Source organism: Toxorhynchites rutilus, chromosome 2, assembly GCF_029784135.1.
Source record: "Toxorhynchites rutilus septentrionalis strain SRP chromosome 2, ASM2978413v1, whole genome shotgun sequence".
Taxonomy (NCBI): Eukaryota; Metazoa; Arthropoda; class Insecta; order Diptera; family Culicidae; genus Toxorhynchites; species Toxorhynchites rutilus.
This window is the reverse complement of record NC_073745.1, coordinates 205,708,514-205,735,874: the sequence shown is the minus strand read 5'-3', so window position 1 is coordinate 205,735,874 and position 27,361 is coordinate 205,708,514. Positions and strand designations below refer to the sequence as shown.

At 38.9% G+C, this 27,361-nt stretch overlaps 2 protein-coding genes and 1 pseudogene across 5 annotated transcripts in view; 2 read left to right on the top strand and 1 right to left on the bottom strand.

Annotated features, from left to right (window-relative positions):
* The window catches only part of LOC129767870 (protein furry), a 248,238-nt gene extending 237,181 nt beyond the window's left edge, over positions 1–11,057 (bottom strand). For all 4 annotated transcript variants that reach the window (XM_055769115.1, XM_055769116.1, XM_055769117.1 and 1 more), the window contains exon 1: positions 10,806–11,057. In XM_055769115.1, the coding sequence (XP_055625090.1) occupies positions 10,806–10,908 (103 nt within the window). In that variant the 5' untranslated portion in view covers positions 10,909–11,057. The remainder of the gene's footprint in view (positions 1–10,805) is intronic.
* On the top strand, positions 4,716–4,892 carry LOC129772121 (U4 spliceosomal RNA; annotated as a pseudogene).
* A 4,176-nt stretch (positions 11,058–15,233) lies between the features above and the next one.
* Positions 15,234–16,872, top strand: LOC129767873 (UPF0046 protein C25E10.12). Its single transcript, XM_055769123.1, has 2 exons — positions 15,234–15,855; positions 15,914–16,872. The coding sequence occupies exons 1-2, from the start codon at positions 15,588–15,590 to the stop codon at positions 16,543–16,545; spliced, it is 900 nt and encodes a 299-aa protein (XP_055625098.1). The 5' UTR covers positions 15,234–15,587; the 3' UTR covers positions 16,546–16,872.
* The last annotated feature ends 10,489 nt before the right edge of the window (positions 16,873–27,361 follow it).

Below are 27,361 nucleotides of genomic sequence, written 5' to 3'. Positions count from 1 at the left end.
TTATGTAAAGGGTGTGTCACATCAAATTGCATCACGGAAAAAACGCTGTAGAAATTCGCCCAGTAGACCGATCCTTTTGAAAATTTTAGACAGTAAAATAAAAACTATCAAACAACTTTTGGCATTTTCTTTTTATTCATACTTCGAGCCCAAGCCCGTATGCTCGCACCTTCCTCTTTACCCCGTCCATAAGATTCTGTACAACGTCAGGTTGTAGTTTTTTTTGAACAGAAATCCATTTTCTCTTGAAGTCCGCCTCCGATTTGACAACTTTTGGGTTCTTCCGGAGGGCCTGCTTCATAATCGCCCAATATTTCTCTATTGGGCGAAGCTCCGGCGCGTTGGGCGGGTTCATTTCCTTTGGCACGAAGGTGACCCCGTTGGCTTCGTACCACTCCAACACGTCCTTTGAATAGTGGCACGAAGCGAGATCCGGCCAGAAAATGGTCGGGCCCTCGTGCTGCTTCAATAGTGGTAGTAAGCGCTTCTGTAGGCACTCCTTAAGGTAAACCTGCCCGTTTACCGTGCCGGTCATCACGAAGGGGGCGCTCCGCTTTCCGCAAGAGCAGATCGCTTGCCACACCATGTACTTTTTGGCAAACTTGGATAGTTTCTGCTTGCGAATCTCCTCCGGAACGCTGAATTTGTCCTCTGCGGAGAACAGGCCCGGCAGCTGACGAAAGTCCGCTTTGACGTAGGTTTCGTCGTCCATTACCAGGCAATGCGGCTTCGTCAGCATTTCGGTGTACAGCTTCCGGGCTCGCATCTTCCCCACCATGTTTTGCCTTTTGTCGCGGTTAGGAGCCTTCTGAACCTTGTATGTACGCAGGCCCTCCCGCTGCTTGGTCCGCTGGACGAATTAACTTGACAAATTCAGCTTATTGGCGACATCCCGGACCGAACTTCTCGGATCACGTCTAAACTGCTTAACTACGCGCTTGTGATCTTTTTCACTGACGGAGCATCCATTTTTGCCGTTCTTCACCTTCCGGGCGATGGTTAGGTTCTCGAAGTATCGTTTTAGTACTCTGCTGACCGTGGATTGGACGATTCCCAGCATCTTACCGATGTCCCGATGTGACAACTCCGGATTCTCGAAATGAGTGCGCAGGATTAATTCACGACGCTCTTTTTCGTTCGACGACATTTTTCCAAATTTACGAAAAATTGACAGTGAAGCATGGCCAACATGATCTATACACTCTTATCTGATTATAAGCGAAAGCTGAAGATATAATTCCTAAAAATTAAATTTCTACAGCGTTTTTTCCGTGATGCAATTTGATGTGACACACCCTTTAGACTAATTGCAAGCAACAGATATTTTGTCTATTGGAAATGATAAGGATGCAACTTGGAACAAATTTTCACTAAACCAACCAACGTACCTTGCGGTTATACCACAGATATAACTCTCCCCTAGTTTTTTAGACTAAATACCTTTTGACTTGATTGTGCGTATTAATACGGTTGAATACTTAGATTGTTCTTACCGATAATTCACCGATAAAATGTGAGTTGTACAGAAAAAAAAATAAAAACAAATCATGTCAATGTCAAATTTTTGTTCCTGTTTGTACACTGTTTGTCCGGAGGTGAAATATTTGACACCTTTTGACAGATAAAGTTTTGTTTGAAATTTGCACAAACACTATTTTGTTTGCCACTCTTCAGATATCGATAGTGGCAAACAATGTCAAACATCGAACATGGAAAAAAATACGACTGAAATATTGAAGGCAACCTAACCATGTATCAACAGGTTTTAAAATTTAAAAATTGAACGAAAAAAGCATTGCAGATCCGCAATAAACCGAAATCGGTTTAAGTGCTTTAAGTATTTTATATCTCAATGTGACTTATTTGAAGTGATTGAAATAAATGAACTTTCAGTAAAATAAGATTTATAACGCGCAGAATTACGCTCTTAATGTTTTGACGTAGGACTACGTCTTACATTAAGGGTGCCAAATCAGAAAACAGGTCACGTTTTGATGAAATAAAGTTAACGTTAATAACTTTTTTTTGCTGCGAATGGATTTTAACGATTTGCATACCAATTGAATCGGAAATTTTCTAAGATTTGTTTTATATACTATACATTAAAATCCCATAGTCTGTATATGGTTTAAATTTATGAAAATTGAAAGCATTCCTATTTCTCCATACATTTGTTCTGTCCATTTGTGTGCTTTCCCGAACAGAGCTGTCAATATCGGGCAACTTATGCAGCCACTAGAATAGATACTACGAAGGGGGATAGCGAAAAGAGAATGTTCAGTATGAAACGAGCTTAAAACGAGATTATGCGTTATCATCAGATTGCTCTCATGAGTTCCCTAACAAAGATTGTACGAGATAAAGGAGAAATAAAGAGGAGTTAGTTCTGGACCACCGACCGAAACAGTCGTTTTACTTTTTTGCTCTGTGCACTAAGTGTTTTGTGTTTTCTCCAAGTTCTTCCGTGGCCACTTTCTTCATGAACTGGCTAGTCAAAGTTTGAACAGAGAATATTTGGGAAGTAAACTCCACCCTTGCATAGTGAGTAAACTGTCGCTAGCGTATATATATTACATGTCCTCTGAGGAAAATTCTCAGAATCATTCTGTGCCCGAAACAAAAAAGGTCGCTTATTCTGTTCGTTTCCCCTCGAGCTGTGAACGCTAGCAAATATTTCACATGAAGCGTGTTTCGATGTTTCATTTTTATCTCTGCAACTGTGTGCATCTGTTAGACGAGTGTTTGATGCTTGTTAAATGGCGATGCACGGAAGATGCCTCTCGTTAAATACTCAGTGCAATGCGTGCATTGATATAAAGAAACAAATTGCGACATATGACCAATTAGTGTATTGTTCCTGCAAAGGCAAGAAAGAATCGTTGCTTTTAGAAATGATTCTACAAAACCACGCAAGCCATTAAAACTTTTCAGGGTCTCCGGAACTTTTTACTGAAGATTTATTTATGATATTACGAGGTATCCGCAAATATTATCCGAAATTATAAACCAACAAATTTCAAAAACAAAAAAAAAGCGTGGTCCTGCGTCCTAAGCGGTCGTGTCTTGGATAGAACCCCTCGTATTTTGTTCATGGTCTTCACTCTGCGCAGGATGGATGACTCCGGGAAGGAAAAATATGCGTTGTTATCGTTTGTTCTGGCCATGGAGATGACAAGAAAAGGTGTTTCGAAACGCCAAGCATCAAAATATCAAGGAATCTCGGAAAGTACTCGCCGTGCACAACTGAAATTGAGCAGTCACATGAAACTCCATGGAAAGCACTCAGTTTTGATGCAAGAAGAGAAAGAAAACATCGTCTAGTGTAGCTATACTCAACCTGCGGATGTCCCGGCGGGCTTTTCTGGTTGACTTATCTGGTGTTTCTTTATTTTATTATTATTTTTTATTATTCATGTTCAGAGGAAAGTTATATAAAAAACGTTTGGACTAAGCATAGGCAGCAAACTTTCTCCACTTCTAGTTAAAATTTTCATGAGTGATTTCGAAGTAGACCTCCAAAAAGTAAACCTTCCCCCCGTGTTTGGTGGCGCTATGTGGTTGACAGTTTTGCTACTGTAAAAGAGCGCTATCTGCCGCGGACTCTGACTCTGTTGAATTCTCGACATAGTAATCGAGCTAAATTCAGGGTTGAAAAAGAGTTGGATGGAAAATTCCCTTTCATGGATCTTATGATCACAAGAAACGGGGATAATACCTTGAAATATGTAGAACAATAACGGAAACAAAATAAATCATTGCCCTTTTTTTATGTTGGACTACGTCTTTCAGTAATGATGCCAAAGCGAATGCAGCGTTCGTTCTATGGACAATGTGTGTGAGAGAATATTGCAATTTAAGCTCCACCCGTACTCAATTTATTGAGTATAAACAAGGCCGAGTTTAGCAGTGAGAGCTGTGTTCCTCGATTGAAAACTAAAGGTGAAAATTTGTACCGTAGCTGTTGGGGTCGATGCCGCCATCACACCACACTCACGTTCTGAGTGTTCTTTTTGGGAGTGTTGGAAATGTAATTTTGCTAAGAGTCAAGTATATGTTCAGTATCTGCTTGAATACTAAGTTCAACGTTTCAGTATCGCTCTAGATAGCGAACCATTAACAGTACATGTTAATTCTGAGAGATAATTAAGAAATCTGTTCAAATACTGGTTTTATTGCCTCGCGAATCGTTCGGGGCCCTGACTCGGTGCACGACCCTCATCACCATGACTAACACGTATTTGTGGCCCCACTCGAAAAAAAGTTCAGTATCGCTGGTATAGTGGGTAACCGCGGCATCCGTGGCCGGGCTTTCGATTGATACGAAACGTTTAAAGACGTCCATGGCATATTTTCAGCGAACCATTAGAAGGGAGAACCCATTTGAGGGAGATGTTCCAAGATACAATTGACTAAACTTTGGTTGGTTTGAAGAATTCTTCAATGTAGCTCAACTAAAATGCCCCCCTTTGTATTTTAGGAACGGTGCTTCCTACTGAGTTTTCAGTAGTGTAAAACGAAAGTTGTCACAATGCTGACTTTTAGATTGCGAAACATTACGAAACAACGCAATTTTAATTGCTTATGGTATGTTTATCATAATAAGCTATACAAATTGAATCTACCTGTTACCCGTATTACACGGCATGCCGTTATTTGGAAAAGGTCGGTGCGGTCCTGAACCGACCCCCAATTTTTACATCGTAATTATTTAACATAGCTTTACGCAGTGGTGATATCGTAATCAATGAGGTGCACCCGAGGTACGATAATTGCTAGTTGAAAAAACTATTTAACATGTTCACTTTTGCGCCTGTGATCGATGGTTTGCACAAACCTGACTCATCCGGCAGCACTCACTACCGGTGGAACACATTTGATTTTGCTATCAGGTACTTTTGATAATTTCGTTTAAGTTGACTTTGACGTTTGCGTGTGCATTCGTATGTCTTCTTCTTAAATGGCACTAACGTTCCTAGAGGAACTTCGCCGTCTCAACGTAGTATTACTTGCGTCATTTTTATTAGTACTTAGTTGAGATTTCTATGCCAAATAACACGCCTTGAATGCATTCTGAGTGGCAAGCTCTAGAATACGCGTGATCACAGTGCAAGTCGGAGGAAATTTCTTTGACGAAAAATTCCCCTGACCAGAACGGGAATCGAACCCGAACCTCCGGCTAATAAGGTTTGACGCTAACCACTCAGCCACGGGAGCATTCGTATGTGCTCTAACATTATCTCCCTGACGCTCTAAGGATAAGTTCTTCCTACTCTACTCTTCCCTCTCGTTTAAGTTCTATTTGATCACTATAAAATTATATTTAATTTTTTCATTCTTCTTCGTGCACTCATAGATACATACTAACACTATCAGTCCCGATCGTATTGTGGGATTTCATGCCCTTTCCGGTCTTTTAGAGCCGTTTAAAACGAACAGGAAGTCACCATCTTCGATTTCAAAATAGCATCGGAATACGATATACAACTTCCGCTAGTAAGACCCTTGCATCCAATACCCACATCATATTTTTTGTCATTTAATCTATTGTCAGCAAACCGGAAGCCGGATTATTCTCTATATTCTGGAATCTACGTTCATCTATTGTTAACGAATCATAGAACAAAGTTCATTCGTATGTTTTGAAACGTAACTATAATTAATTTAATTAATCATTAATGTTCGCCGGTCGAATCATCGCACCACCTATGGTATGAACAATCCACTGGACGTCTGCTGTAGCAAGTTCAACGAAGTGTCTGATTTGTTTGACTTCGGTGTATCTAAAAATGTGTTTAGGCTTAGACTTAGTAGGAAAAATATCTGTACGATTTTTATGTCGAAGATAATAAATAAATAAAAAAAATGTTCAACAGCCCAAAAAGCAAAAAATCAGGTATAGTAGCTTCACAAAAGTACCGCGTAAACAAAAACCGCGTAAAAGAAAAACGCGTAAATTCCAAAATCCGCGTAAATTCCAAAATCCGCGTAAATTCCGAAATCCGCGTAAATTCCAAAATCCGCGTAAAAATAAACCGGGTAAATTTCAAAATCAAAATAAAAATCTAACAAACAGTGAATTATTAATCAAAAATGCAACCCATGTTCTAACAATTGATTAACTTATTTTTTTGTATGCTGTTATCATGATATCTGTATCTTTTTTTATTTATCAGCTACTAATCAGTGATACAATACCAAGTTATTTCGTGAAAAGTCAAACCAATAAGCACATTGAATTTGTTGGTGGTTGATACGTGTTACGTAAAAAAACCGCGTAAATTCTGAAATCTGCGTAAAAAAACGCGTAAATTCCGAAATCCGCGTGAAAATAAACCGCGTAGATTCCAAAAACCGCGTAAAAAAGCCGCGTAAAAAGTGACTTCAGTGTATTTAACTGACAACAAGCCAATCTAGCTATAAAATATCTCCAATTTATGATTCTTGTAGGAAATTTCTCAATTTTACAATAACATCGTTTAATTTTGTGTGATATATACATGAAGACGCAAAAAAGTGTAGGGTAAAACGGGGTGATTTGGTCATATGGGGTGATTTGGACCACCCCTTTATCTCAAAAATTACGGCTCAACTTGGATTTTCTATAATGTCATTTCCTTCTATTGTTGAATCGTATGTACCTAAAGTAAAAAAACTTTGGTAAAACTTCACAAGTAGAGGGAAACGGTAGCATAAATACATCAAGTAGTTTGAGCGTGAAAAAATGTGAGTTTTCCGATTGTGGTTTTAAGGTTTTTCCCGCTGATTAAACAAATTTCTCGTGTATTGTGCAGTAAAGTTCTGTTCGCCTACAGAAGACGAACAATTTGATGTAGCGGAACTGTTAGTTTGATAATAGTAAATGAAATTAATTGCATTTTAATTTTTGCGTGTTGTGTGGGGTAACATGGACACGTTTCTGTGGGGTGAGTTCGTCCTACAGGTTTGAGAATTTTCTTTGGTCTAATTGATTCCAGATGCCGCTGAATTACAAGAAGATGATGGACAGACCTCGTTGGAAGAAGGAGGAGCTTGAAATAGCAACGGAGGCCATCGAGAACGGATTTTCTTTGACCAAGCATCATAAGTGTTTGAAAATGCTCGACCAACAGTGAAAAGATTCATGCAGAATCCGAGATGGTGTCAATCCAACTTTTCTGGTCTGGAATCTGGCCAAGACACCTAGCATCGATCCCAAAACATTGTTACTGATTGTAACATTATCCCAAAATACTTTACATAAACATAAGTGTTTTTTTTCGATGAAACACACACTGGACCAAATCACCCCACAGACGGTCCAAATCACCCCGCATCAAATTTTAATGTCCAAAAATATCTATTTTATGATATATTTGGTAGATTGAAGCTTTATATAATGATTCAACATTATTTATTGAGAGAAAACAAGTGTAGCTCAGTATACAATGTGACATTTTTTATTTAGACCGTATTGGTTTGGAACTATTAGGCGATATGCTTAGGTGGTCCAAATTCCCCCCTTTTCCCCTAGTGGTTCAAAAGGCACACATCATAGGCTTTCAAAAATTAGTTTTAAGTTTTCTGTAAAATTGTTTGCGGTTTTAATTTTTAATGTTACCACTAATGATATAGTTTGTGGACCGCAATACACTGAAGTCGCTTTTTACGCGTTTTTGACGTGGGACTACGTCTAACCGGAATATATGGGGGGTAAAATGAAAACATAAACACTGAACATGCAGGAAAAAATGCAAGATTTCGAATGCTTATAACTCGAACATTTTCTACTGGATCGGAAAGATGTTTGCATCAATTGATAGGGAATATTTCTCAGATCTAGATAAATAATTGAATAACTGTAAAATGTTAAGCGTTATCTAAACGCCCTAACTGCCTCGTTTTGATTGGCCCGATTTACGGTTTCCCCAACACAGACTTCAAAACCAAGCAGCGTTGGGGAAATCGGAATTGAAATTACATGAAAGTAGGGGGACTTTTGTTCTCTCCGAAATATGTTCCCTAACACAGACTTCAAAACCAAGCAGCATTGGCGAAATCGACATTGCAAATACATGAAAGTAGGGGCAGCTTTTGTTCCCACCGAAATGCGTTTCCCTAACGCAGACTTCAAGTCCAAGGAGCGTGGGAAAGTTAGCATTGCAAATACATGCAATTCGGGGGCATTTTTGTTCCGACTGAAATGTGTTTCCCTACCACAGACTTCAAATCCATGGAGCGAGGGAAAATTGGCATTGCTAATACATGCAAGTCGAGGGCAATTTGTTCCGACTAAAATATGTTTCCCCAACACAGGCTTCAGAAACAAGGTGTCCAGGGAAATTGGTATTGCAAATTCATGCAGGTCGGGAGTATTTTTGTTCCGACTGAAATCTGATTACCTATAAAGACTTCTAAACCAAGGTGTCTGGGGAAATCGCCATTGCAAATACATGCAAACTGCAATCAATACATACAAATGGTTACTAAGCTAAGATAGTCCCACGTCAACCTTGCGGTTATATCATAGATATAACCCACCCATTTTTTATACGCGGATTTATTTTACGCGGTTTTTGTAATTTACGCGGTTTATTTTTACGCGGATTTCGGAATTTGCGCGGTTTTATACGCTGATTTCGGAATTTACGCGGTTTTTTTCACGCGGAATTCGAAATTTACGCGGCACGTATCGACCGCGTAAAAATTCAATATGCTAATTGATGTGACTTTTCACCAGATAAGTTTGTATTGTATCACTGATTAGTAGCTGAGAAATAAAAGGACATACAGATATCATAATTATAGCCTGCAAAAAAATCAGTAAATCAATTGTTGTTGCATGTTAAAATTTTTTTTTTTTTAAATCAATATGGGTTGCATTTTAAACTAATAATTCTCTGTTTGTTAGATTATTACATGGATTTGGAAAACTACCCGGTTTATTTTTACGCGGATTTTGGAATTTGTGCGGTTTTTAAACGCGAATTTTGGAGTTTACGCGGTTTTTGTTTACGCGGAACATATCCCCCGCGTAAAAAGCGACTCCAGTGTAATTTGTACTGTGATATGGTGCATATTTTTTGGATACTGGATGGTTTAAACTTTGAAAAGTCTTAACTGCGCAGAATATGGTGGAGTTACGGTACCAAAGAAATTAAACTTACCGGTAAATGCATGGGATGTGTAACATGAGTAGTGCGATAAACAAAAACATAAGCTTCGTTTAGTACGAATCCCACGCATGAAGGAAATTCTAAATCCCACGAAAAGATGTCATTACATTACAATAAACTAACATACATTTCTACTCATGTAGTAAGAGAATGTAGCGTGAAAATCCATTCGTAGCAATTCGCACTCGCACTGCGTTATGCCAAATAACTGACAAATACTGTTGACACTGAATGGCTCATATTTGACAGGCAAAGCTACAAACTACGGTATATTACTGTCCCCACCACCATTTAGCTGACTTCCGCGAGATTTCTCACCTTTGCTGTTATTGCACGTGGTCATGTGAACAAGAAGACAAAACAAAGATTGCCGGTGGCAATTGTTCATATCCAGCTTACATCGGGTGATGAATGTTTGATATCACAATATACACAACTGCGTCATTCATCTATCTAGAGTGGCTACAGTCTAGATCAGTCTGGTGAGCATATGGCACGATAGCTGATATTGTGAGATTGTTCAATATATTCAGTAGTATAAATAAAATAAAACCAAAATAGAACAATCAACCAGGTACAAGCTTAGTGTGAAAGTTTGCTTATTGTGGTTATCCTGCATGATTATTGCGCTATATTAATGCGAAAATCACAAATTTACTTCATGTATTTTAAAAACAATATGGGAAGAATTACTTTTAGAGCTTCCAGTAGACGGAGTAATCTTGCACGGGATAAATTGTTATCCACAGCCCTTTGAGAATATCATTAGAACAGGTGAGTTCGTCTTCTATCAAGATGGACATGATTTTGCAATGGTGGATAATATCGTATTGCATCGAAATCCGGACACTTGAGCGCTTACGGCGATAACTTCATCTACTAAAAAATATTGACATATCATAGCATGAAAAATTACCGTTCCTATAGAGCTAAAAAGCGTTCATGTAAGTTATGAATCACAGAATTCCACAAAATCATGTTATATTCGTTCAAAAGTTTGTAAATTTCTTCTTTGTACCGTGATTTGAAATTCGGATACTTACGAATACAGCTTCATGATTGTGATTTCCGGACACATTTGGCCAGCAGCATTTCTTTAAGAGAAATTAGTTATTGATTTTTGTAAAGCTTTTTATTTCATTGTTATTCCATCATGATATTAAGTCAAACCTCAAGTTGTTCAATTTATTTTATGAATATACTTTTTTGCGACTTCCATTAGATACTTCATCGTCAACTTTTGATCTGTCTAGATTCAGAATCATCTTCTGAATGTGTTTTTTATTGCGGACATGGGTTTTGTGAAACACAAATATTTGTTTTGATTTGACATTTTTTGTCAACAGCGCTAGATACAATACTTAAGAGTACAACAAATTTGTACAATAGTACCAATAGTATCAATAACGACTTGTTAACCAACGAGTATTGGCCTAGATTCTCGATCAGCTCAAAAAGCTCAATAATAACAAACTTAGCAGCAGTTAACTAATATTTTTTGATGCAGGGATACTTTCCGAATCTCATTCACCGATACCAAATCGTTTCCATCCAATCCGTTGGATGGCATATAAAGAACATTTTCACATGAAAAGTTTCGATTCCTTCGAATAACGGAGACAACAATCAATCGAAAAATGCGTAGACACTTACCACTGCTACTGGTGAGAGCACTCGCAACTGTGGGGTTTGTATCCGACGGAATTTCCTCTAAATTGTCTCCATTTTCAGATTCTTCTCCAGCGGAACGCTGCATCGTCGCTCCTTATGGTACCGTTCCGTATCGAATCTACGCTGACCGAGCCCGTATTACACAAATATTCCTAGTTTTTCAGACACTCAACGATCGATATCAAAACTTTATTTTCACTCCCGTTATACAGCTACACTGCCAGTGCTGCCATTCATACGGTACTGAAATTATTATTTAATTGGATTTGTCCGATCATGTTGGATATAATCGACATGTCTTAAAAATATACAAATTGCTCGATATTTTGTATCCAGATTTACCCGACGGCAGTTTTAAATTGTCTAAATTTGAATGAAAACTATTACTTAATATTAATTGGATGCACAAAACATGCAGTCCTCTCCCTTATTATTTGTTACATTTTCCTCATTATTTCCCCGCGTTTCCTAGATCGTCTTCGAAAACCTCATCATTATAGCAAAAAAACATTATCAGACTCAATCTTACATTCAATATTATTCTACCGCTTACAGAAAATGCGTTTCACTATTACAAACACAAATGTTCGATACGGAAGATTGATTTTTGTTTGAAAATGTACTTATCCACCTGATACACTACCATTTTCACTTTACAAATACAAAACTCATTGTCGTCAACGCGAATGTCTGGAGCTATTTTTCAGTAATCCAGATTTAAAATAATACTCCTTCTCATTCCGCATCACGAGTGACATAAGATAGCTCTTATTTTCTAAATTCGACAAATCAACAGGTATGCAGAACCTCAGTGACGCTTACGTACTAATTGTAATGTTCTTAACACTTGTATACTCGTGCATAGGTCGCACAGACCGAGAAATAAATAATTCATTCATTTCTCAGAAAACATCAACAATACGACTTTGTGATCCTCTCTAGCTTCGTCATTTGTCGTTCGTCACTGTTTAGCGTATCGCATGTGTTTTTACGAAGGGGACGTGTGTCACTTTTTACCACCTTCGGTCTGTGACACAGACGCGAGAATAGGAGTAACTTTTTTGGACAAGTTTTCCTATTTTAGAATATTGTTCAATGAAATGTATGAATTAATGTTAGTGGCGTGGAATTTTTATCGAATATAATGCATAAGATCATTACCGGACTATTCTTATTTGATTTTAGTTCTTTTTGTCACCGGATTGAACGAATCCATATATTGGGGCTGATCAAGAACGTCACTTCCCGGTGAAAACGGAATTTTCGTTTTCAACGTGAAGTGACGTTCGTAATCAGGCCCATTATTCGTCGATATATTTGTCGTAAGATTCATTCATGCAAAAGCAAAATGTTTGACTTTCGTATTGAGGTTCGTTCGTGATCGTGTTCGTTCGAACATATAATACGTTCGTGATGTTCGTGATGTTCGTATAGTTATTCGCTAAATACAATGGTCACACATATACACACTTGTGAAACAATTGCACTTGGAAAACTGTAAACTATAAACTAATAAAAGAAAAATGTATTAATTCTTAGTTTACCAAGAACACAGTGGCAAAAAAATATTCGAAATAAGCAAACTTAATATTCCAGAACCTTTATCATCTCGTAACTAACTTCTCTTCAAAAAAAAGACCCGGAAACACGCTATAACCACATGAAATGTAAAAAAATATGTTTGTTCCGTGTATGCAGTTACGGTATGCTCTGATTCTTACACCAATGAAACTACATACGATTAATACGTTTTTATGTTATTTTACAGCTACTTTCACTTTCATGAATTATATTCAGTTGTTTACTTTCAATTAATAACAATAAAAAAAGTCGAATTTCGTTGTTTGTGTTTGAGTATCAAAAATTACTCTGTTTTGAGGAGACTGAATGAGATGACTATTAAAACTGAATGAACACGAAGAAAACATATTTTCTTGAGTTTTTTCATTCAGTTATGCCCCATTCTTTAAATTAATACCAATAAAGCCTGATAAATACACAATAGTTATATAACAGAGAAGTTCTAGTTTCGGTCTATGACACCGACCGAGTTATGATTTTGCACGCGAGAACAGGTGGGTTAATAACTAGAAGGAGTGTTTGTGCTTGAAGAGATATATATCTTTTTAAATAATGTAATGTACTAAAATTTAAGTAATTAAGTAATGTAATCAAGCTTGATCGATTCAAGTGAGGGGAATTATTCACATTTTATTAAACAACCCAACTAACAATTCCCCATTGGTGTGACATTATTATGATGGTTTTATTCAGCTCTATGCTTAATAATGCCTGAACTAATTGTCATCAAATCCTTTAGGAATTATTAAGCTATAGCCAATATAGTTATTTTATTTTCTTCTACCAAACATTTCTATAAATAGAATTTATTTTTTGGCACCTTGACAAGCGCTTGTTAGAGTCTTTCACAGCTACTAGATAAAACTTGTTCAGTTTCTGATGAACTCTTAAAAAAAAGTGGTCAAGATTCAAACTTAGGACCTTTGCATCGATGATCCTCCATCAAACGATTGAATGGAAATTCAACGCATTCACATTAACGTTATTTCCAGCCTTATTCAAAATTAACACATTACATTAACGTTATTTCCAGCCTTATACAAAATTAATTTAATTCATTATTGTTTTTAGGAACATTTTCCGTCTGTTGTTTTCAATATTTTTTAGTGTTGAACTTATCACTTTCCGTCGAAAAAAATTCTATCACTAAAAATCTATGATCCCAAACAGGCAACCGATTCCGAAGGCCCCAGCGTAATATGTGTAACTGAATTGAACTTTAATCTCTGAACTGGCCTACTTTCACAGTCTGAATTTCTATTTCATACCGATCGTTTTAAAGGGGTATTCTAGTGTAGAAGCACGAATTTCGGACGTTTTTGCGAACTCAGGAAAAATAAAACAAAGATTTTTTTTACTATCCACTATGCCATTATTTATTTGTCTATCTTTTAATAACAAAACAAAAATTAAACGGAAAAAAATTATTCATAATTAAAATATTTATAAGCTGAAGGGTTCAATGAAAAGTTGTGCCATAGCGTTCACAGTTTCAGCCCTTCTGGTTATCTGAAACATAAAAATCCAACAGATACTGAATCAGTAAATATGCCGCTATCGCATGAACCTTGGACAAGCAAAAACCATGTTTTTTGTAAAACGTATTTTTGACCGTTTCCCGATCATTTGGATTTTTTATTGGTTCATGCGATAGAGAGATGCATACAGATTGTATCCACATAAATCCGTTCAGTAGAACTTGATATATCGAGTACGTCAGTTAGGAAAAAACGAGTTTCAAGAAAAACGCATTTGAAGTTAATTGTTATAGTCGTACTAGATTAGATACCGCAACACTAAAATAACTATAACTATATTTTTGAACTCTAAACTTTAGAAATATGAAGAAAAAAAATTTGATTTGTTTCAAATTTCCGGACTAGAATACTGCCTTAACTAATTTTGATCTTCACAAGGGATGCACGCTATGTCCCCAAATAGTCAACTGTAAGGCAAGCCGTAAATTGAGGCGCATATAGCGCGAGTAACTTGGCGCGATATAGCGCCTGTTTTTGTGGCTAATGGAAACAGATAGAACAGCGCAAATTGGCCAGATGACGCGAGATGGTGGAGCGCTCGTGAGACACGACTCGCGCGACGCTGTGGCTGAACCACAGTTTCTCGTGCTGGTCATGCCGGTTGTGGTTGTTGTGTTGGTGAACAATCATATAGCGCCGTGGGTTTGACACTGTATGGCTGTACTGGTCGGATGATTGTGTTAGTAAATAAATATATCGCGCAACTATGTGTTAATCAGTCATTGTATGCGAGTGGCATGTTATTTACACCAAACTGCGACTCAATATGCGCTCCACCACGCTACGTTTGTGGCACGTATGAGTCGTGTTGTTAGTCTCGCGTTCGCTTACGAGCGCTATACGCTTCTCAATTTGCGCCTAGCCTAACAGATGAATCCTTTTCAACATTCTATGAAAAATTTATTAGTTTGATAGTATTAGGAATGCCATTGAAATAAGTTTACATCATTCGAAAAAGTAGTTCGTTTCGATACACCACAAATTTTGCACATGGATCGAAATATGCAATTACTCGAATAATGAAATGTTTTAGATTATCATGATTAAAACTGATTTTCATTAAAGAAACATCTACCACTGACTATTAAAATAGATGGCAACATTATTTTTATCAAAACATTCACTCCCTGTTCAAATGACACATACGCAACTTGTCAAAGTTATTATTTTGACGTTCACCGTAAACTGTCATATTGGAGGGGAAAATGTTTACTGAAATGGAACAGCTGATCATTATTTACATTACGACGCATGAATGAATTTCAGTTAAACGGCGCCGTGAATGTCGCCGGTTTTAGTGCCTATTCGTTCATAAAACCCAAGTAAATGATTGCAATTTCAAAATGTATGGTATCATTTAGTACTTTCAGCGTAATCAAGCAATCAAGATATCTTATCAATCAGCTGATCGCCAAAACATGAACAAATATTGAACAGGGTGCTGAATATTTACGATTTTCTTAGCGGGCGCATTTTCAATGACATTTCGGCGATGAGCTCAACATTGGTGGATCGATATGCGTCATAACAAAGGTAAAAGGTTTCCAAAGCAAGGATTTTTGTAAGCTGCACGCGAATTGGGAAATCATTTATAACAAGAAGGACTCCAAGGGCGATTCTGCCGTCGAGAGGTTTACTACCGGCTATGAAGGTCGACATACACCCTCAAACAGATGATCCAACGTTGGCGTGGAAAGGAATTTCAAAATCACAGCGCGTAATTAAAATCAACACCAAACCGCCCAACACGGATATTCCCAGCAACAAAGTTCGTGTAGTATGCATGTCCGATACCCATTCTCTCACGCACCATATCAAATTCGATATCCCGGATGGGGATATATTCATTCATGCGGGGGATTTCACACGATGCGGCAAATTGAACGAAGTGATTGATTTCAACAGCTGGTTAGGTAATGTATGCAATGCTCTCATTTCGTTTCGAATTATTCATTCGGTGTTATTGTGCAGAAAAACTTCCCCACAAGCATAAGCTGGTCATCGCCGGAAACCACGAGCTGAGCTTCGACCATACGTTCACTCATCCGTTCCAGAATGCGAACGCATGTTGTAAAAAGACCGGCACAACGATTTTGGATGAGATCCCAACTCTGGGAAATTCGAAGGAATGTCTAGCGGAGGCGGTCAAAACACAAAACATTCGACAGTACCTGAGCAACTGTGTGTATCTGCAGGATGAAAGTATTGAGCTGTACGGGTTGAAAATCTATGGAACTCCTTGGCAACCGGAGTTTTGCAAGTGGGCATTCAATGTTAAACGTGGAAGAGAGTGTCTAGACAAGTGGGACATGATTCCCGAAAATCTGGACATTTTGATAACTCACACACCACCCGTCGGTCACGGTGATTTGTGCTGTTCTGGGGTAAGGGCGGGATGCGTGGAGCTGCTCAGCACTGTGCAGCAAAGGGTCAAGCCACGCTATCACGTGTTCGGCCATGTGCACGAAGGATACGGGATCACTTCGGACGGTAAGATCATTTTCATCAACGCCTCGACCTGTGACATTAACTATTTGCCCAACAATCAACCGATTGTGTTTGATATTACCCTCCCGAAGGGCGTCAACAAGGATGAGGCTTAACTTGAAGATATTTGTAATTAGGCATTTGTAGGATAAAATTAACAGCACTGAGGCCATGACATAGACTTGAACTAGTTTAACCTGCGTGTAGCCAAATACTTTTTTTATTCCTAGACCTAGCTTGATTAATAAGAAATTTTCAAATGAATGGAAACCAAACGGGGTGATAATTCGAACTATCAAAAAGTATTTAGCCAATAAACTATACTAGTGAAGCTTCCAATTGAGGTTTATTTATTTTTTCAAAATAGTCTGCGGATGTAAACAAAAAGCTTCGCGAAAACTGCAAAGAGCACAAGTTTTATATTTTCGAGGTAACTGTTTTGTTCAATGCGCTTATGGTTTGTACAATGTAACTTGAATTTTGTTTATGTTTAAATGTTTAAATTTTTGAGTTGCTATCAATTAAAAAATCCAGTTTTATCATCAGGCATAATGAAAAAGTGTGTTCAGCAAAGTGTCATCCGTTGAGATCACAACTGCTTTGCTCACATTCCATCGTATGACATCACATTTCAAGTTCTTCAATTCCCCTCTGAAGATGTGAACAAAGGTCTTGAGGAGCTTGATACCAAGAACGCATCGAGTGCAGATTGAATACCTCTCTTACTTTTCAAGAACTGCTCTTCCACCTTCCACCCACCGTACCTGTATTTTTCCAATCTATAAATCCGGAAACGGAAGTATTTATGTCAGCAATTATCGTGGAACATTAATACTGAACTGGTTGAGCAAGGGTTTCGAAAAGCTAGTGCGCAAGATATTGTACATGATGTCATTTCCAATCATCTCCGAGAGCCAGCATGACTTCATCAAACATCGGAGTACCAAAAATAACCTAATGTGTAACGTCACCGCTCTGTCTCGTGAAATAGAACTCAGGCGTCATGTAGACTCGTAGTACATTGATTTTTAGAAAGCATTCGAGACTATTCCGCATATCATTGTCATCAACACAATGAAACACATGGGCTTAACCGATTGGTTTATGTAGTGACTATGGCCATACTTGTCGGATCGTTCCTCATACGTGGTGATTAACTTTACAAATTCTAAACCATTCAGTATCACGTCTGGCGTAGCTCAGGGTAGCGTCCTTGGCCCTCTGATCTGCAAACGCTTTGTCAATGACCTGTCTTCACTGCTCTCTTTATCTAAACTTTCTTTTGCCGACGATCTGAAATTTTATCGCAGAATCATCTCGCCCCTGGATCATGTCGCCTTGCAAGAAAATATAAACACTGTGCTGACATGGTGTGGCGATAACGACATTCATATTAACATGTTGAACATGTAAGTAAGAAGTAAGAAGTGCAAGATCTCCTTCAGTCGCCGACACAACCTTGATGGGATGGCAACCCTGTCGTGGAGACTTTTACATCACGTATTATTATCGATACTCTTTTGTTTTCTCCTCTCTGAATAAAATCAGTTATATTCGTTTTCTCTACCTAATCTGTCGTTTTATTTCGCTGCGCTATACACTCCAATAGGTTATGGGCCGGTGTTAGCCATGTTGTTTTACCGTGCTCGTTAGTACATGCTGAAAAAGTTTAGACTTTTCACTTTCGATGTTTAACGTGAGTTTATCGGAAAATTATTAGCGAAAATGGAGAGAAGCGGCATTGTTAAGCTGAACAATGAAAACTATGACTCGTGGAAGCTCGAAGTAGAATTTTTACTGGTCAGAGAAGGTTTGTGGAAATTCGTTTCAACGGGAGCGAAGCCGGAGCATAACGGAACAAACGCAGCCGAGTTGGAAGCTTGGGATGAAGGAGATCAGAAAGCACGTGCGACTATCGGATTGTTGATGACACGGGGTCAACATGGCCATATACGGAACACTAACACCGCAAAGGCCGTATGGGACAACTTCAAAAGGCAACACGAAAAGAAGACGCTGACTTCGAAGGTACAACTTCTCAAGCGAATTTGTGACCTTCAGTACCACGGAAGGATGATATCGTGGAGCACCTGCAGGAGTTCGAGGATTTATTCGAGAAGCTTGCAAATGCAGGAACCAAGTTGGACAATGATGTGCAAGTAGTGCTCGTTTTCCGAAGCCTGCCTAGCTCGTTCGATGCTCTCACAACGACACTAGAAAATCGATCGGAAGAGGACTTGACGCTGAACATGGTCAAGGGAAAATAATCAACGAAGTTCTCAAGCGAAAGCAATTGACACCAACTGATGCAGTTGTTTTGAAAACTGAAGGAACAAAGAAGAACATAGTGTATCATCATTGTAAAAAGGTGGAACATAAGGAGCGATTCTGTAAACTTCTTGGGAAACAGAATCAAGAAGAAAACGCGCGTGGTTCTGGTGAATCTGATCGTATAATAGCGAAAGCAAAAGGTGTTAAACCGGAAGAAGAAAGTTTCGCGTTTCGCGTAAGTGACTGTTCGGTAAGCGAGTGGATAATCGATTCGGGCGCGAGTTCGCATATGTGCGCTAATCGTGACTATTTTCAATCGATGGATAAACCGCGCGCGGATACTCCGAAGTCAGTTACGGTAGCTAACGGGAAAAACGCTGAAGTGAAGGGTATTGGAAATTGTGAATTGCAGTGTTACGGTCAGGACACAACAATAAAGAAAATAACATTGAGTGACGTTTTGTATGTACCGGACATTGATATAAATCTTGTGTCAGTGAGCAAGCTCGTGCAGAAGGGAGCGACTGTCACATTCGGTGAAAAGGGATGCACGATATGAACCGGAGATCGGATTGCTGCAGTTGCACTTAAGAGCAAAGGCCTCTATCATTTGCGTATGGTGGAACGAGCGAATGCGTAATCAGAGCAGAGCTGTGGAAAATCTTGTGTTCACGGGTGGCATCGAAAGTTGGGACACAGGGATGTACAGGCTATTCAAACCCTTGAGAGTAAGAATTTGGTAACTGGAATTAAAGTAGCTCATTGTTCTCACAATATTATCTGTGAAGCGAGTTTGCAAGGAAAAATGACTCGCTCTCCGTTTCCTAAGAAGGCGGAAATTAAATCGAAAGGTGTACTCGACCTGGTGCACAGTAACTTGTGTGGTCCTATGAACACAGTCACTCCGGGCGGTCATCGATATTTTTTGACGCTCGTTCACTCGTTGAAATGGCTCGCTGCATGATCATCGATTCAAGAATGCACTATTGGTACGGGGCGGAGGCTGTCAGTACGGCAAATTTCTTTCAGAATATATTACCTACCAAACCAATTAGGCTAACGGTATGACAGAAAACCTAATTTCGAAATGTTGCAAGTTTTCGGGACGGAAGCATACGTGTTCGTACCTAAGGAGAAGCGAACAAAACTCGAATCTAAGGCGGTGAAGATGACTTTTGTAGGGTATTCATCGCATAGTCGCACATAAGGCGTGGCGATTTATAGATATGAGTACCAACAAAATAGTGTTCAGTCGTGATGCTAAATTCCTTCTTTCGAGAGAAGCAAAGCGATCAGACAGTGGAAATTCGCTTGGGAATGACACGGTTCTAGAGCTACCACCACTTTCATGTATATCTGGCAATGTTGAAGCGCCAGGTTTTGTGTCGGATGAAGAAAAAGAAGATTTTTTTGGTTATAACGACGACGAATATACGGCGGAGTGCGATGGTGATACGGAACAGGAGGAGCTCGGTGAAGTTGAGAAGGAGCAAACCAGCGCAGCACTGCGACGTTCAACGAGAGTAACTAAGGGTGTTCCACCGAAGCATTTGGAGGCTTGCGGTAAATTAGTCTGCCTTAACTCTGAGGAACCACGCAGTTACAAGGAAGCTACAACGGGCGAAGAACGTGAGAAATGGATAGCTGCTATGAACGATGAATTGAAATCGTTACATGACAACGAAACTTGGAAACTTGTCAAATTACCACCGGGAAAGAAAGCTGTAGGATGCCGGTGGATATATATAAGAAAAAGCTGGATGAACTAGGACGTGTTACCAGGTACAAAGCGCGGTTGGTTGCCCAAGGGTTTACACAGCGATTTGGACTGGATTACGACGAATTTTTTGCGCCGGTTGCGAAGCAGGTTACGCTACGCACATTGTTGACCATTGCAGGTCGTCGAAATATGCGTGTAAAGCATGTGGACATCAAAACAGCTTATCTGAACGGTGATTTGGAGGAGACCGTATTCATGAAAGTACCACCAGGTGTTGATAAGACAGGTGATGAGGTTTGTTTGCTTCGCAAAAGCTTGTATGGGCTAAAGCAGTCGGCCCGTATGTGGAATCGCAAGCTGTACAAAATACTTCAACAGATGGTCATCGGAAGCTGACCCATGCCTTTATTTCCGCTGTCGCAATAAGCTGAATTCATTTATATTGGTGTACGTGGACGACATGCTGATTAGCACATCTACCCAAGAGGAGTACAAAGAAATTTTGGATTCGTTGACCAAAAAGTTTATGTTAACAGCCTTGGGAGATGTAAAGCAATTTCTGGGGATTCAAGTTGTCAGATCCCAGAGAGGTTTTGGATTAAACCAGAAGTCTTACATCGACCGAATGACTGCAAGATACGGATTGGAGGATGCCAAAGGATCGCGCATTCCAATGGATCCGGGATACATTCAGCAGAAGAATGAGGTTGAAAGACTACCGACTAACGACAAGTATCAGAGTCTTGTTGGCGGTCTGCTTTATTTATCCGTCAATACGCGTCTCGATATTGGTATCACCGCTTCAATACTTGGGCGCCGCGTCAGTAACCCGACGGTTGCAGATTGGACTGAAGCTAAGAGAGCATTACGTTACCTGAAAACAACTAATGGTCTGCAGCTTGAATTAGGAGGACCAGTTGAAGGTTTGGAGGGCTTTGCTGATGCCGACTGGGTCGGAAACGTCACTGATAGGAAGTCTAATTCTGGATACCTGTTTCGTCTTGGTGGTGGACTCATATCGTGGTGCGCAAGGAAGCAACCGTGTATAGCACTATCCTCAACCGAAGCAGAGTACGGTTCACTGGCGGAATGCTGCCAAGAATTACTGTGGCTGCTGAAGTTGATGCGAGATTTTGATGAACCTACGGAGAATCCTGTATGCATGTTCGAGGATAACCAGAGTTGCATTAAGCTACTCAGTCAAACCAGCGGAAAACGATCAAAACACGTGGACACTAAGTTCCATTTTTTCAAGTACCTATATGAACGCAAACAAATCTATGTCACCTACTGTTCGTCTGAAGATATGCTTGCGGATATCCTGACTAAGCCGTCACGTATTATTATCGATACTTTTTGTTCACTCCTCTCTGAATAAAATCAGTTATATTCGTTTTCTCTATCTAATCGGTCGTTTTATTTCGCTGCGCTACACACTCCAATAAACCTTGCTTATCACGAATATGCCATGGAAGCGGATTTGCTTGACCGTGCGAGTAGTTTGGATTTTGATGCGTAACTTCCTGTTGGTAGGATTCCATTTTGATAACTGAAGAGTAAATGTCAACATCAATACAGAGATTCCAATCTGCATGCACACACCTACAAAATAGAGTTCAGTTTTTTTAAATCCACAACGAAAAGAAATGCGCCAAATTTAAGTCAATCAAATTTTGGTTGTAAAGCCCACTAATTGGAGGTATTACTCGATAAACCCTCGCGCCAAACCCAAAAGAAATTTGCAATATCATTAGGTGTGACTCAGCGCGTGACAGCTTCCAAGGTCCTTAAATCATAGGGATTCATCCAAAACCAAGAATCGGACCCATCTTATAGCCCCACTATTGTCCCTTTCATTTGTTTTGATCGATGCAGAGCGGTTTACTGGAATACGCTTCCGTCTGTACAGGGCGCGAAAAAATGGATTCGGTTCAATACCACTATTAAAAGTCTACACGTAAAAATCAATTCATGGGGGTGGCGATCTAGCGTAGTGATAACATCCATACCTTTCACGCTAAAGGTCATGAGTTCAATTCTCACTCCGAAATTCTTCCGAGATGGAAGTAAAGTGACGAACCAGCCAAAAAGTGTTGAAAGCCACTATAATACAAAAAAAAAATTCATGGGACCTCCCATAGCCCTCAAAGCTCCTTGAGTTCCACGACCAACGATCTTGCAAATTTTGTAACTCCTTCAGAGTTTGGTTTAGTGGAACAACAGCATCGATGATGGTGACTTGTCGATCGCTTGTTACCGTTGAAATACGGAACAATTAGGTGTCACCGCAGTAGAGTTTTGTTTATCATATTAAATTAGTATTTTTTGGTTGATTCCCATTTGTATTGTATTTAGAATTAAAGTTGTTGATATAAAACTGTAATACTAACCCCACTATGATATGCCCACTGTGCCACAATGACGGTTTACGCCTGAACGAGAATTATAAATCCCGCCAAGCTGTTACTGTCACTGTCACTGGTGTCACTAGAGGAAACCGGAAGGATGAAAGGAATGGAAAGGGGGAGGAGTAAAAGGACGGAAAGGAGGAGGAAAATGTTTAATCGCAAAGAAACCGTTTAACTTAAAAAGTTTTTTTACTTATTGAATTTTCTAGTTTTTAGTACATTATTTGTACCATTAGCATATTTCCCAATAACAAAACCATTCAACTTTTTTAAATTTGTTTTTAATTCTTATCTAATGTTCCTCGAAATATTTTCTGATGTACTATATTCTATTAGTCAAATCATTTCATTTTTCATGATCTACTACATTCTAATAGAACTTTCATTTGAGGGGCTTAGAATGAAAGGAGTGTAAGTGATTTGATCGATTTCTCTACATCGACTCTCTCTTTTGGTCATAACTTAGCTGCAAATACATTCCCAGCTGTATTTGACAATGTGGAAGATAGGTCAGAACCTCATCTATCGGATTCAATAGCAAACTTAAATTGGAACGTTTTTCTCTTTGTCAACTTTTTATTTAGTAAATAACTCAACTAGAGTTATTTACTAAATAAAAAGTTGACAAAGAGAAATCGATCAAGTCACTTACACCCCTTGCATTCTGAGCCCTCATTTGATACTCATATTGATGGGGATTTGAAAAAAAAATCACCGTTTCACCGTTTTGTAGTGGTGGTCATTTTGGATTTGATTTTTTTATAAATAACTATGTAGTACTAGTCAAGTCCTTTCGTTTGAAACTCATATTGATGCGGTTCTGAGAAAATATGTAAACTGCCATTTCGTAGCGGCCGCCATTTTGGATTTGCATTTTTCGTAAATAACTGTATTCTACTAAAGCCCTCTCAAGCCCTCTCATTTGATACCTATACTGATATGATTTTCAAAAAAAAAAATTTGGCGACATTTTGAGGTGGCAGCCATTTTGGATTGGATTTTTTAATAAATAAATGTGATTTACTAATCAAGCCCTTTTATTTGATACTGATGGGGTTCTGAGAAAATATGTAATCCGACATTTTGGAACGGCCGCCATTTTGGATTTGCATTTTTCATAAATACCTGTATTCTACTAGTCAAGCCCTTTCATTTGACATCCATATTGATGGGATTTTGGAAAAACCCATATTGTTGTTTTCGAGAAAATATGTAATCCGCTATTTTGTAGCGGCCGCCATCTTGGATTTTCAAAATCATGAAATACACATTTTTATAGTGACTGGAAAGATAAAGGTGTGGTCCAAATTTCAGAATTCAGAAGGGAATGGGTTTCTTTATTGCATTGTAACGGGTGATGGAAATGAATTCATTACAGAAAAGCAGGTTAAAGCTCGATTCATTCAAAATCCGGAATCACAAAACCGGTTGTAGCTCGGGATTGGTTGAAGATACAAAAACTATTTTAGATCAAAATGCAGATACTCGGATACTCTCCATCAAAATTTAGACTGCCTGTTGGCCAACCTCGGCGGCCATTTTATTCCACGATCTCTTCAAGTCTGCAGAATCCCGAGTCATTGTGACACCCTTCAATTTCCGCTCGACAATTACCCAATATTTTTCGATCGTGTGGTATTGGAGACAATTGGTAGGATTAATGTCTTTTTCAGTGTAATCGACCTCATTATCACGGTACCACTGAAGCAGCCCTCGACTGTAGTGTCAATTTGCCAAATTTGGCGAAAACTTTACCAGGCCTTTGTGAGCTTTAATATACGGAAGTAGACTTTTCTGTAGGCACTCTTTCTAATACATTTTCGAGTCCATTGTCTATTTTGCGACAAACTTCCTGGCAAATTTATCAGCGAAAACGAACTGGAATTTGCTGGGAACATGTTCTCTGACAGTAGCCATATAGAATTTCAAGCCTGGAAGCTGTCTAAAAATCTTCTTCACGTACGTTTCGTCATCCATCAGTATGCATCCTCCGTACATCGTCAAAACCATATTGTACAATTTTCGAGCGCGACGTGAAATCGAAGCGCTTGGGGAAATCGTGAGTTTCACTACGATGCGTTTTCGGATCCATCCGTTCACAGTTCACGTTCGCGGAAATGTTTCAGCACATCATACACGGTCGATTTAGCTACTTTCAGCGATTTCGCGATTCCAGTACCTGACCACGCCGTATTTTTAATGTGGATGTCAAAATCAAGTTTCTTCTATTGTGTTCCATCCTGCACAACGTTTTCAAAACAAAATAGATGAACGTGAAATTTTTACCGTCGAAAGATACAGGTTTTTCAAATAATTTTACTGCCAAAAGATTTCAGATACGCCTGCTATAAAATGAACAGTGATTCCGGATTCTAACTGAATCCAATCTTGTGGGACTGTCCGGTTATGCTTCAACGCCGTTGGCTTGGGCAAATATTCACGCTGCAAACGTTACGTGTGTATTTGGCGGAACCAAATCGTTGTTATTTATTATCGGGCTACTGAAAACGAACGAAGCCATCACTGGGAATAGTATCGAATTGAATTTGAGCCAAGTGCTGCGCGAAAACCGATTACAATACGAACAAATGCATGAGAAAGTTATTCTAGAACATGACAACGCTCGACCTCACGTTTCCAAACCCGCTAAGACCTACTTGGAAACACTCAAATGGGAAGTCCTACGCCGACCGCCTTTCGATCATTACTTGTTGCGTTTATTTTAAAATCAACGAATTAGATTCCGAACTATTCCCCCAATTAAACTACTTAGCCCCCAGCGAGTATGATCTGTTTCCTAACCTGAAAATATTTTTGAAAGCTAAAAGCAGTATCTTAATGTACTTTGAGGTATCACTGCATTATTTGTATACCACGCAAAACTATATGCACAATCCTTTTAGCGTAGGACTACGTCTTTCATTTCTATACTGGGGTGTAAAATCAAAGTTTCGAAAACGAAAGCGTTACGCCGGAGACCGAGATTTTGAGCGTTAATAGCTCCTAAACAACTGAACGAAATGGTATGATAAACACTTCATTCGAAAGATAGAATGTCTACGCGTTATATACTTGTTACTTTTTGATCCAAAAACTTGTTTCAATAGTCTTAAAATTGCTTTCAAAACAGGCTATTGAAATCATCAATCGGTATATAAACGAGCGCCGCTCGGAAATCCACTCAGTTACAATTTAACAGCGATTGGAGCATGTTGTCGCTGTTGTGGTGAAGCTAACTTCGTTCATCATGCAAGCGCTGATGAACGGTGTCACCAAGAGCCTGTTTGTGCATCTTAGGCCAGAAGGGAATCCATCAGGAAGAGAGTGATGCCATTGAAAGTGTGACCAAGAGAGTATCAGCATCGAAAAACGGTTTCGCTTGAGCCATCGGAGCAGCCGCCACACAAACACATACACGCACGTAACTCTTTTCGTTTGGTTGCCATCCAGCATCGAGAAGATTCCGGAAAGATGTCATCGTTGCTGAAAAATAATCTGCCAGTTCCCCTTGGAATTGAGAAATACATTTAAGCGAAAGATTTTCTTTTAATGTTTTCTATCCATATAATACTGATGTGATTGAATACATTTGGTTTTGTGATTTTTCAATCAAGTGCGAGAATCAAGAATGAATCTTAAGAAGGAATCTCCGCTCTACGCGCACTGGCAAACGATGTTTTCTCAACAATTTCTCAAACGAGAAATGGGTGTTGTGAGAAAGGATGAGCGAACGCAAAAATTATGTAGACTGATTTGATGCAACAGAGATTTTGTCTATTGGAAATGGAATACAAATCATATCACAATACAAGCAATGTATTATGTATTATACAACTTTTGTGTGATTGCTTCTTTTGCTGAATATTTTGCCTCCAACGTAACGCTCTCGTTTTCGAAGTCCCCCAAATATTCATTTATTCATTCATTCAGAATTGATTCAGTTGCAACTAAAAATAAATGATCACTAAATCAACGATGGTCCTACGTCACCCTTGCGGTTGTACCACAAATATAACCCACTTCCTGTTTTTTCGTATTATCTTCAAAAAACCAGATTAATTTCCAAAACATCACGTAAAACAATTTTTTTACGTTATATTGCTCATCTTGTGTCGAGTACCATAGACTACATTGAAGACTAAGTATTCAATTTCAAATATATAAAATCGAAAAACTATTCAAGTGTCACTGTACAAAAACACGAACAACATCGTCAGTTAAGTGTTATTTATGAGAAATCCAGTATAGTGCTCACGAATGTGATATCTCAAGTGCCAGCAGCACTTCGTCAGTAAAACCCAAGCTCAAGAGATTAGTGAACATATTACAGTAATACACACCTTTATATTATTGAATCAGATCCAGTTCCATAAAACACAAGGCAGCATATAAATTGCGTAGGCTCTATATACACAACAATAAACGTATCGCCTTTGTACACAACATAACTTGCATAAGCTCACAGTTTTTATTATGAATAGACAACTGTTTTCTAGATAAATTACTTCTCAATAACAAGGCAGATTATAAAAA